This window comes from Elgaria multicarinata, chromosome 1 (genome assembly GCF_023053635.1).
Source record: "Elgaria multicarinata webbii isolate HBS135686 ecotype San Diego chromosome 1, rElgMul1.1.pri, whole genome shotgun sequence".
NCBI classification, from domain to species: Eukaryota; Metazoa; Chordata; class Lepidosauria; order Squamata; family Anguidae; genus Elgaria; species Elgaria multicarinata.
Window position 1 is genome coordinate 99,180,666 of NC_086171.1, and position 13,186 is coordinate 99,193,851.

General features: G+C 40.7%; 1 protein-coding gene across 2 annotated transcripts in view; it reads right to left on the bottom strand.

The window, feature by feature from the left end:
• KIFAP3 (kinesin associated protein 3) overlaps positions 1 to 13,186 on the bottom strand; it is a 112,157-nt gene that overhangs the window by 78,107 nt on the left and 20,864 nt on the right. For both annotated transcript variants that reach the window (XM_063133506.1, XM_063133498.1), the window contains exon 11: positions 185 to 285. In XM_063133506.1, coding sequence (XP_062989576.1) covers positions 185 to 285 — 101 coding nt within the window. The remainder of the gene's footprint in view (positions 1 to 184; positions 286 to 13,186) is intronic.

Here is a 13,186-nt window from a genome sequence, read left to right on the forward strand (position 1 = left end):
CCAAAGCAAAAGTCAAACTATTGCTGAGTCTAAGAAAAACCAACAGTTACAAAAAATAATTGAAAGAGCATTAGTAAGGAGGGTTGTTACTATGACCTGAAATGTCCTCTTATGAACTCAACTACAAGGAAAATGAAGGTAGAACTAGTATGAGGAAAATGGTCGTTTGACAAGAAACACCTACCTGAGGTATGCAGTCTGTATAAGCAAACATTGATTTAAAACGGTCATCCATGCTTATATGATAGAGAATACACATGGCGACTTGTTTATAATTTTCATTCCCTAGGGAAAAAGAAAAGAGAATCATACAAAATTATAATCTGGATAAATCATCCACATTTGAACTGAATTTGTTACACATTTAACTAGGCTTAAGTGCAATGCTATGGTTAGTGGAGAGCGTCCCAGGGACTAAAGGTTTTTTTTTAAAAAAAAAATCCTCATCCTGAAGCCATAAATGCTACAACTTCAGGAGGGGGAATCCAAGATCCGATCCCTCTCCCGACTCACCAGGCTCAGAGGCCTGACTAGAGGGGAAAATAAACAAGAGGACAGAGAGGTGAAAATCACCACTGTTACTCCTCCTGCCCTCCTCCCAGTAAGGCATAGTGTACTCAGAAGCCTCTGAGATTGGAGGCTTCCTTCAAATGGGCAGCAACCCAACAGGGTTGCACCCTTGGAGATTCTTGTCAAAGTTCGCTGTTGCAGGCAGAATAATGAGTCCTATTCTTCCACTGAAGTTAATCTTGTTTAAAATAAAATATTTCCAAGGAAATGCAATGCCAGGCAGACAGATTTCTATGTACCTTGACATTGTGATAACATTACACCTCCCATATCATTCTTTATGTTCATCAGGATTCTGACTTTTAATATAAGGTATGTCCTAATGCCTCAGAAGTAGCAAACATGGGCAATTTGTCCATTTTTCTTTTTCCCACATTCAGATTTTTAAGATCTCAATTTTTTTCTGTCCTATTTACAAAGCTCTTATCAAAAAATGAATGAAGTCAACTTCTCATCCATCTCTACACAGGAGGCTAGTGTTATGGATTACCAGTTCTTTTCTCTGCTATCAGCAATCCTGCCTTGCCCCATCCCATCAACACAACAAGCTAATTTATCATGGAAAGAGTAAGAACTGGGTTCTCAAGAGTTGGTAGAGAAAGAAAGCAGGAAGCCTTTTAAGAGCAGAAGTGAACAACTTACTCTGGACAGGGATCTAATCAAAAATATATTGGGCAAGATGCAATTAAGTATGTTTGCTTTTCCTGGTATCCATCTGAGGCATCTGCCTGGGATGGGATTTGGAAGCACTATTCTATGGTGGCTCCGGTCATTCTTTGAGAGACAATTTCAGAGGGTAGTGCTGCGGGGTCCCTGTTCAATGCTGTGACTGTTAGCCAGTGCTGTCCCTCAGTTTCCATCTTGTCCTCATGCTGTTTACATATACATGAAACCACTGGGAGTTTTGGAGTTTGGTGCCACCTGTATGCTGATGACACCAAACTCTGTATCTCCTTTCCATTTAATCCAAGGAAACTATAATAGTCCTAAATCAGTGTCTGATGTCAGTAATGGACTGGATGAGGGTAAAAAAACCCTGAAGCTTAATCCAGATAAAACAGAGGTGCTCCTAGGTAGTAAAAAGCAAATCAGGGAATTGAGATTTGTATGGCACTGGATAGGGTTACACTATCCTTGAAGACTCAGCTTCGCAATTTCAGTGTACTCCATCCAGGATTCAGCCATGAACCTGGATGCCCAGGTTTCAGTGGAGGCCAGAAGTGTGTTTGCACAGCTGAGGTTAACGTGCCATCTGTATCTGTTCCTAGAGATGTCTGGTCAAGTCACAGTCAAGTTATATTGCATTTGGATTATGGTATGGTAGGAAGCATGGGGCTGCCTTTGAAGACATCAGCTGGTCCAGAATGCTGTGGTCAACTAGTTGTCTAGGGCTAATTTCACTGGCTACCAGTGAAGTCAGCCTTAGTAAATTCACAAGTAGTGGTGAATTGACTATTCAAAGTACTGGTTATGACATATAAAACCCTATACTTGTACTTGTGTACAAAGCCCTAAACAACTTGGGACCAGGATACCTGAGAGAGCGCCTTCTCCCTTACCAACCTGCCCGGTCACTGAGGTCATCCGAGGGCCTGCTCCTGGTGGTTCCAACCTAGATCCATCCTCCGATTGGAATCCACCAGGGGAAGAGGCTTCAGCGTGGTGGCGCCCCTCCTGTGGAATTCCCTGCCTCTGGAGGTCAGGCAGACGCCACCCTTGTACTCCTCTCAGCGCCTCCTGAAAACATCTTTATTCCAAGAAGCCTTTCTTTAACATGCAGCCTTGGATTTCTGTTTTTTGCTTCTTTTTAAATTTTGTTTTAACTGTTTTATTCTGTTTTTATTTTCATTTTACCTTGTACACCGCTCCGAAATTTTTCAATAGGGAGCGGTATATAAATATTCTAAATAAATAAATAAATAAATAAATAAACATCTTCGGACCAGTTGTATATGACTTTAGGTGTCTTTATGAGAAAAGGACCACCTTTTTCTATAAAAGCTTGCCCACGCTTTAAGATCTTCGGAGGAGGGCCTTCTCTCTGTCCTAGTATGTTTGGTTGGGATATAAGAGAGGTCTTTCTCAGTGGTCACTGGAACTCTCTGGAGGCTACATTGTTCTCCTTTTGTCATCCTTCTGCCAGCAAGCAAATACATTTTTATTCAGGTACGCCTTTGGTATGTCTGCTGGTTTTTTAATGAAGGAGATTTTAATTGGTTGGGTGCTGTTTATTTCTTTTATTGTTGTGTATTTAACTGTATTTTTAAGTTGTTTTATGCTATGCTTTCATCAATATTTTGTTTTTAATCTGAATTTTATTGTTGGCCACCTTGAGTACCACTTTTGGTGGAAAGGCGGGATATAAATAAATTAAATGAATAAATTCTTGAATGTCTTGCACTGAAATCAAAGGGATTGAAAAGCACTTAATTTTAAATGGGTTATACCCATTATATTCTGATGACCACAGATAACTGTTCTATTGTAGGCACAGTTAAGAATGTGCACACATTTTACCCTCATGAATGCTTACTTTCAGTTTAATATCTACAATATTCTTATTTTCAAATACTTATCCTCAATCTTGATACTTGCAGCAACTTCTGAAAACACAGCAGAGCAGCATAATTGGGCTCATTTTAATTTGCTTCCTTATTTCTGATTTTTTAGTAAAATTGCATCATATTTCAAAACTTACTCCTATATCCATAATAGCTAGAAACCTTTTAACAAGTAATGGGATGCTTAATATTTTAACAAGAACCTAAGCTGTCCAGCCTTGTTTAAGAACAGAAGAAGAGCTGTGCTGGATCAGACCAAGGGTCCATCTCGTCCAGGATTCAGCTCCCAGCTGATGATGGGAAAACCGAAAGTGGGACATGTGCAATAGTACCCTCTTGTTTAATAGTCTGAGCTTAATATCAGTGCTTGATAGTGGATCTTATTTCTCTCCAGGATACAAAATAAACCTTAAAAAAACCCACACCACCATATCAACTTTAACACCATCCTTTTGACCAGAATGCCTGATGTAGGCAAAAGAATATTAAGCAACTGTCAAAATCAAAGGTTAGGATGTCAATCTTCAAAAATCTTATTATTAATCACAAAGAAGCATTCTGTAAGCAGCATTTCCATTTCAGTTTATTCAATCCTTCAATTAGTGATAATCTGAGAGAACATTTTAAATGAATTACTTTAGGGTGCGATCCTATCAGAATGGCCGCCACCCTCTGAACTCAGAAGCTTACAGTCATCCAATACAGAGTGAGAGGAGCAGTGGAGGCGATCTTTGCCTCTGTGCTCCTCCTGCTCTGTATTTTGGCTGGATGGGCTTTTTCGCCTGTCTAGTTGGGGTGTGTCAGAGTAGGAGGGAAGGGGACCAGGGAGTCCCAAGAATAAATCGTAATCCAGCCTCCTCAGTTCCTTCCCTTCCCTTCTCACTGGAAAGCCCAATTACTATCTTCTCTGAGGTCCCTTCCGTAAGCTCAGAGAGGCAGCTGGCAGGGTTTTTTCTGTGCCGGCTGCAAGACGGAGGTTGGAGCATGGTCTATGACTTTTGATCTGGGAATCCCAACCATCCTATGGCCTCCCAGACTCTGTCTAGAGATTACTGGATTGCTCCCTCTGCATTTTCAGTAGGGGGGCAGGATACAATGGGACTGGCCAGACAATGTCTACAGATTCTGTTATCAAGTCCAAGTTTAGGGTACTTAGAACCACACAGTTATTTCTTTTACGGACTCATTTTCCAATTCCCTATAGCAGAGCTGGGAGAACCAAACCCTCTGCCCCCAGTATATCGGCTATATTTTCCGGGGAGCCATTGAAAAGAGAAGGGAAGAGCAGGACTGGTAGTGCCCCAATTTTTATGCAGTTGCCCAAGTAGACTAAGATACTACACGCAGCCTGTCCCAACTCAGTGCCCTCTAGCTGTTTTGTTCTACAATTCCCATTAGGTCCAGGCAGTATGGCCAACGATCAGGTATGATGGGAGTTGTAGTCCAAACCATCTGGACAGGTTCGAGAAGGTGGTAAGCTACGACTTGCCAGCCACCTCTAACTACAGTCGTGTGAAAAAGAAAGTACACCCTCTTGGAATTGTATGATTTTACGTATCAGGACATAATAACAATCATCTGTTCCTTAGCAGGTCTAAAAATTAGGTAAATACAACCTCAGATGAACAACAACACATGACATATTAGACCGTGTCATGATTTATTTAACAGAAATAAAGCCCAAATGGCGATGCCATGAGTGAAAAAGTAAGTACACCCTTAGTGCTTCCATAGGAATGAAGATGCTAAGTAGCAGACAAGTGCTGCTAATCAAATGCCTGTGATTAATTGATCATCAGCAAGTATGACCACCTCTATAAAAGCCAAAGTTTTTTCAGTTTGCTGGTCTGGAACATTCAGGTGTGTGTTAACACAATGCCAAGGAGGAAAGACATCAGCAATGATCTTAGAGAAGCAATTGCTGCTGCCCATCAATCTGGGAAGGGTTATAAGGCCATTTCCAAACAATTTAAAGTCCATCATTCTACAATGAGAAAGATGATTCAAAAGTGTAAAACATTGAAGACTGTTGACAATCTTCCCAGGAGAGGACGTCCCAGCAAAATCACCCCAAGGGCAGACCATGCAATGCTCAAAGAAATTGCAAAAAAACCAAGAGTTACATCTCAGACTCTACAGGCATCAGTGAGCATGTTAACTGTTAAAGTTCATGACAGTACAATTAGAAAAAGACTGAACAAGTATGGTTTGTTTGGAAGAGTTGCCAGGAGAAAGCCTCTTCTCTCTAAAAATAACGTGGCAGCATGGCTTAGGTTTGCAAAGTTGCATCTGAACAAACCACAAGACTTCTGGAACAATGTCCTTTGGACAGATAAGACCAAAGTGGAGATGTTTGGCCATAATGCGCAGCGCCACGTTTTGGCGAAAGCCAAACACAGCATATCAGCACAAACACCTCATACCAACTGTCAAGCACGGTGTTGGAGGGGTGATGATTTGGGCTTGTTTTGCAGCCACAGGACCTGGGAACCTTGCAGTCATTGAGTCAACCATGAACTCCTCTGTATACCAAAGTATTCTAGAGTCAAATGTGAGGCCATCTGTCCGACAGCTAAAGCTTGGCCGAAATTGGGTCATGCAACAGGACAATGATCCCAAGCACACCAGCAAATCTACAACAGAATGGCTGAAAAAGAAAAGAATCAAGGTGTTGCAATGGCCTAGTCAAAGTCCAGACCTCAACCCGATTGAAATGCTGTGGCGGGACCTTAAGAGAGCTGTGCATAAACAAATGCCCTCAAACCTCAATAAACTGAAGCAACGTTGTAAAGAAGAGTGGGCCAAAATTCCTCCACAACGATGTGAGAGGCTGATAAAGTCATACAGAAAACGATTACTTCAAGTTATTGCTGCTAAAGGTGGTTCTACAAGCTATTGAATCATAAGGTGTATTTACTTTTTCACACATGGCTTCTCCATTTTGGCTTTATTTCTGTTAAATAAATCATGACACGGTGTAATATGTCATGTGTAGTTGTACATCTGAGGTTGTATTTACCTAATTTTTAGACCTGCTAAGGAACAGATGATTGTTATTATGTCCTGATATGTAAAATCATACAATTCCAAGAGGGTGTACTTTCTTTTTCACACAACTGTATGCTGCCATGTTGTACAATGTTCACCACCTATGACCTCTAACTATGCTGATCTCTATCACAGCAAATTTGATACCATGGTGCTCCTACCAATAACTTTGTACTATGGGGGAGTGAACAAAGGCAATAGGCAAGGAAAGGCACAGACACAGTAGAGCACTCCTGTTGACACCCATGATGATGATGACTTAAATGTAAAAGTGAGATTTCATGGGGTTTGATAAGCAAGGCACCACTTCAGACACAAACATAAAAGCCACCCCTACGTAAGGCCTTTTAAAGAGATGACAAAATCACAGCAACAAGAACAGTGATGCCTTGCAGAGGCAAGCAGTTTAAAAACAAGAACTTTTAATGATTCACGGTGGATTGGCTACAGCACTAAAGGACAGATCTAGGAACTAACAGCCTGGACATTATGTATTATGGTAATAAATTTGAATACTGATGAGATCATTGGTTAATAAATGGGGTGGTCAGAAGTACTTCAAATTTATCCCCACAGGTATTTATCATTAATTAATCAAATCATTATTCAGAAATGTTATTCAATTGTCCTTTGCATTTATACTGCCATTCCAGAACACTTGGTCATTCCCAGCTGAGGGCAGTTAATGCTCAGCAAACTGGTCATTAGCAGCAGTAACTGATTTTTTTCTGCTGAAATTATTGCCATTATAAAATATACTCGGTGGTTTATAGAAATAATACTGTTTAAATTTGCAGCTGCAGTTCATTTGGAGCAGCTGGGGTGCAAAATATTGTGTCCCTTGGGCTGTTTTCACAACAACTTTTCAACAAATTAAAAGCTCCAACTATGCATGTAATGGATCCAAAATTGGATTTTTAAAAAAGCTTTTAAATATTAAGCAAACCATCTAATAGTACTTTTAGACCAGAACTATTGTAACCTGCCCATCAGCACACCATTTCTACCAATTTTAATACTAATACATTATGAAATGGGCTTCATCATTTCCTTGCACATGTTCTGATTCTGAGCTTGTTTATCCTACTCACTAGAACCCATTTGAAGCATCTGACCTAGAGAATATGCACTGGAACTGAGAACACATACAAGTATACAAGAACCCTGTGCTAGAGAAGAGTTCAAGATGTGCCACTTTGAAAAAGAGATGACACCTTGTTATAGCTTGCTATATGAAATCTCAGGCTGTGCTAGATGTACAAATGCCTTCCCTTGTCCATCACCTTTGTCCACTTGCACTTAGGCCAGATGTCAATGTATATCCTATTGAGCCCACTGTCACTTTTGTTTTCTGCATGTAATACCCTGTGGATGGACAAGGCGATTCTAAACTCAAGTTACCATGACTGAGGAGTAATAGGATATGCCAGCAAATACAAGATATGCTGCTACCATGGCAGATATGCTGGTGGAAGTGCCCAGATATGCCAGCAGAACACTCCACTGGTGTAGCTAAAATGGAGTAGAATTGTGGGCAGGATAGAGGTGGCACAGTGAAGACCACACTTGCATCCTTTACTCCACAAGAGCATAACCACACCCCTGTTGACAGTAAAACCTTGCAATGGCTCAAGGAATTATCCTCTTATTTATTTCAAAGGGAGATGATTTATTTGTGTGTGAGAGAGCATGTATATCTATATCTACACCCATATTGATGACCACCCTACCCATGTTGTTTTTTTATTAAATGTATGCATTGCTTCCCACGGCAAAAAGCAGTCTCAAAACAACTTATACAGAAATCCATGATTAATATAATAACAAGAAGACGCCAAAATCAATATAAAACACAATCAGCACAATAATACAAATAAAAATACCACAAAAATATAATCTAAAAACAAAACAATATGAAAAGAGTTCATCCACTAATACACAAAATCTATCTCCATCCCTACCCCCGCCTGCTCACAATCTAGAATGGATATTGCAAAAGCAACCCCCAACACAAGAAGAGCACAACTCAGATGACACAACGTTGGGCTAGGCCTCTCTGGCCTCATGTGATGCACACTTAGAGCTCGAGGGGAGACTCTGGCGTAAACATCTTTGGCAAAAGGAAACTTTGCACTAACAGATTATTTTCAGAACACTCCTAGAAACTTGAACACATTGCTAATACTTCTCTTCCTAGATCCTTAGGTACCTTGCCTTAAGGCCTTAAGATTCCAGACACAGACCTAACAGCTACCACCAGTCCACTCAAATAACTATGCATGACATGACAGAACACTCCAGACAAGGGGAAGGGGACAACTATGCTAACTTTATTATTACTTTATCTGTCTCCCATGCACCCACCTCCTCACCCCCATTTTCTATTTCTGAATACTTTGTCTGAACTATATTACTCTAACACAATTCCCCCCACAAACATGGGGAGCAGATACAGAGACACCCACCCCCCTTCTCCACCATACACACCCACACGTAAGCCCTCTGTTGGCAAAGGCCAGGTACTTCAATTCAATCATTGTCACTATTGAGCAAACACCCACGAGCACTTTTGCCTTGCAGGAGCTTAGTCCAGATGCATACCATAGAATTAGTTCTACTGGACACACAAACACCCCGGGGGGGGGGGGAAGGGGCGAGTACACCAGTAACCGCAATCTTCTGTTGCACACCGAGACATGAGCACTGGCTGTGCATTCAGGTGGCACCACTCCTTCCCAAGCACCTCCAGGGATGGCAGGCTCCAGCTGCTAACTGTTGCTTGTTACTATCTCCACGTCTTCCCTTGCTCTCCACAGGGTGCACCCCCACAGGCACAGAATGCATCCCACATCCTATTCACGTAGGCCATGAGAAAAGCCCACACCATGACTAGCAGCAGTGGCCAGGAAGCTCCAGCTGCTTTTCCATGGGGTTGTTAGCCTACTTATTCTAGACAGGCTCCTGCACCCTTGCAAGCTCCATGACAGATACTTATGCGACAGGTGAAAACATTCCTACCATGGAGCTGCTGCTATGAGGGACACTGCACCCGCTGCCCATCGAGCCACTGTCCAAGGCACAAATGACCTGCTGGATTGACTGGCTGATAACTCCACACATGTGTCCTTCTCTTTCAGGATCTACTCCATCCCAGATGCTATACAATAAAGGATATGACTGCCAGACGTGTAGTTTGTTTGTTGCTAGGGTCTGGATGATAGGGAGCTCTTACTCACATGCCTTTCTATGTCGTACTCTAGCATGTTATGTTCTGGCTCAGGATGGAACCCTGAGGGGTCGGCCAGTGGCCTCTCCTCTCTCTCTGTGCATTCAGGGGAGAGGGAAGGTCCCTCTGAGTGCACAAGTCGGATGGGCGCTGCTCTCAGGATGTATGAGACAGTCAGTTGGGGGTTATTTTTATATTAATTACTTATTAAAACATTTGTATCCTGCTCTATATCACAAGGATCTCAGGTCGGCGTACAGGGAGGGATGATGAGGGAGGACCTTATGTGTAATACAAAATGTTCCTAAAACCTCTCTTTCCCTCCCACCTCCTTCCTCAATATTGATAGTTTATTCCCACTTAGGCTTGGTATTACTTTAGACTCTTGCCATCTATATTTGGCAAAAAACCTTAGCCAAAATGGGCAGAGCTACACTTTGCAACTCCCCCCCACACTTGAATGGCATGATCTAACACTGATGGAGCCACAGCACAAGCACAGCTTAACAACCACTCTTGCCAAAGCACCATCCATCTAGACGACCCAAGGCCTAGGATGATTACACCCAAACATGGGCTTAGAGGGGGCAACATATTTCTTCCAAGACATGCATGCCGCAAAGAGCACAAAATCCACCTACAAAATAAATCTCTGAATAATTACTGTTTTCTAAAAGACCAACCCCTTTATTCTTAAAATGATTCAGCCTGTTGCTGCTAAAAAGAAATGGACACCTTAGGCAATGTTCACACAGAAAATATTGAAACCAGCTGTGGCAGAACTGCTGTAGGAATAAAGGTTTCCCCATTTAATTGGGAAAACAGGAGGAAGCATAACATTTTACTGCCATGAATAACTTCAAGCAATTCTGATAAGACCTTGCTGCATTCTCAGCGCAGGACATATGCTTTCCGTTACAATCTGCCACATCCAACCCCTATTGTTTGCTCGCTTAATCGGGTAGGAAAATGTATGTTTCTTTATAGGATGAATTAAGCTTATTAAAATTAGAAAAACAGTGCTGCAGCCAATAAGAAGCTCCTTTCTCAAATAAATGTGTGAAACTGCTTATTAAATTCATTTCAAAAAGGCCAAGCCAGGCCATAAAGAAAGTGTTGATTTAAAGCTTCTTGGAAAGAAGCATTAATAAAAATAGCAGAACTTTAATAAAATTAAGAGAGACCATAGCTCCTATAGATATAGAACAGGGTTTAAAAGGCAATAGATAAAACGGATCAGCATAGCAGCATATTACACCATGAGCTGGTTTCAAAGGCATAAAAACATTTACTGGTGGTTGTTTTTCTCATCAACTAAATCTTGTGAACAAGGTAAACTGACAAATCACCATAGGTAATTTCTATATGGCCATGTTTCAAGGTTCATGACTCACATTTATTATGGAAACAAATAGCAGAGGGATGCAAAACATTGGATCTGAGCAATCAAAAGTAGCAAAGTGGGTTTGAAGACTGGGATCAGCTTTATGTACTGCAACATGAAAGAGTTTGATTTACTCACTGAAAAGTTATTTCCAACATGCTTTGGAAGGGTGTTGTTAAACTTAGATTGATAAAAGTCATGGCTATTCAAATGTCCAAAACATGAAGTTAAAAAGGTGAACCAAAACAAAAACCTTTCGTTAGTGTAGCATTATAGTAAGAACATTATCTCCTTCATTTTTCAGCAATAACATCCAATAGAGCATTTGCCAAGAAAACTGTTTCCTAGAGAGACAAGGTCTGCAGTGACAGAGAATGAGCGAGGCACTCTTTCTCTGTGATGCATGGGCACATCAATAATCCCTTTAATGTGAGGCACATTAAGGGGATTATTGACATGCCTATGCATCACTGCTCTATTCCTCTGGGTCTAGGACAAATTTGTAACAATTCCATCCCCTGCCATGATCCTTTTTCTGTTCTGTAAAACTGCCAAGGAAGGCCACTCCCTGGTTTTCCAGTGAGCTGGGAATGGAGAAATGGCCGGATAACGGCTAGCTTTTTGAAATTTAAGCCACACCAAGCATTTTACCTTGAGCTTTAAAAGTGACTTTCAAGGAGATGTTTTATCACAACATGGAGCAAACCTTCAGCATGAGTGAGATAGGTAAAAGTGTTCTAAATTTTTTTTTGAAAGTGCAACTAACTGTGGATTTAATTTCCTCTATTATATAAATAGTAATGATTTGTCAAATACATGATGCTCTTCACAATGTACAAGCAAATTGTTGATTTCCTGTAATTTCAATAATATATTTATTAATAAGCCACCACTAAAAAGTGAAGCAGATAAATGCCGAAATTCACCCTAAATACTCTCTTTGATGTTCTAAGTGGGGGGGGGGGGGGAGATGCCATTCCACTTATTTTCAAATGACATAAAACTATTCTGCCTTATTACAGAGAGCCAGGGTTACACCTGTTTTACAAAGGCTGGGAAAATATTGGCTGCTAGATGGAAAAAGTCATTCCAGGCTTGGGGCTTCAGATGACAGAGGAAGATGAAGCTGCCTATGGGGTGCCTGCCTCCCCCAGTTTAACAATTTCTGGGCAAAAAATGCAGTCAGATAAAAAAAGTACAACTAATTGGTATGCAAGCTAGAAATGTTGGGTACAACAAATTGGCCCATATAAGCAACATGAATTTTGGAGAAAAAGATGTCCATAAATTCCTAAAGTGATAAACTGCTATGTGATTACATCAGTAGAAGCCTTTTGAGACTATGAAATGAGTGCTGACTGTGACAATACACCGAAGGATCTTCAGCCATTGTTTAAAGCAACTGTTTAAAGCAACTGTTAATACTTTGATCCTATCAGCAACAGAATATAAGTGAATGTTCAGTATTGTTGATAAGAAATTCAATATTACTGTAAGCAGCTTCCAGTCTGAAGTTTCTCGCCTGCCCAAGGGCCTCTACTTCCCTTGCTCGGCTTCGTCCATTTTCGTCTGCTGCCCCTTACACCTGGAACGCTCTTCCAGAACATTTGAGAACTACAAGTTCAACCGCAGCTTTTAAAGCTCAACTAAAAACTTTTCTTTTTCCTAAAGCTTTTAACACTTGATGTTGTGCAGACTTCTACTGTTACTTTCTACTGTTAGTTTTACCCTACCCTGTGCCTGCTTACCCTACCCTGTACCTGTTTGCATTCTCTTCCCTTCCTTATTGTTTTACTATGATTTTATTAGATTGTAAGCCTATGCGGCAGGGTCTTGCTATTTACTGTTTTACTCTGTACAGCACCATGTACATTGATGGTGCTATATAAATAAATAAATAAATAAATAATAATAATAATAATAATAATAATAAGTTCATCTGCCTGGTTGGCCCACTATAATTTTTTTTTTTACCCCAGAGGATTATGTAAGATGATGACTGGGAGAGGGAAACCTACACTTCTTGCTGTGCGTCAGCCCTAAGGAAGTGCACAAGCTTAAACATCTGGGATTATCTGGGAGCTTTTTTGAAGGTATGTCATGTCTAACATTAAACTAAATTCACTAGTGTGTTTGGACTTCATTTACAATATCAATCGTTACAAAGAATAGTTGACACAAATGATTTCAAAGTGTGTATCTAATTCAAAGTTGAATGTAATTAGGTGGATGGGCAATAGTCTAAACCTCATTTTCTTCTACCTGGAGCATTGGGTGTAACTCCAATTATACCCTTGCTATAACATTCTGAATCATTTTCACATAAGGGGAAATGCCAGAGAACTGGAAATAATTAGATCAGCAGCAAAAATATGGTTCTCTTAAGAAATTCTACCA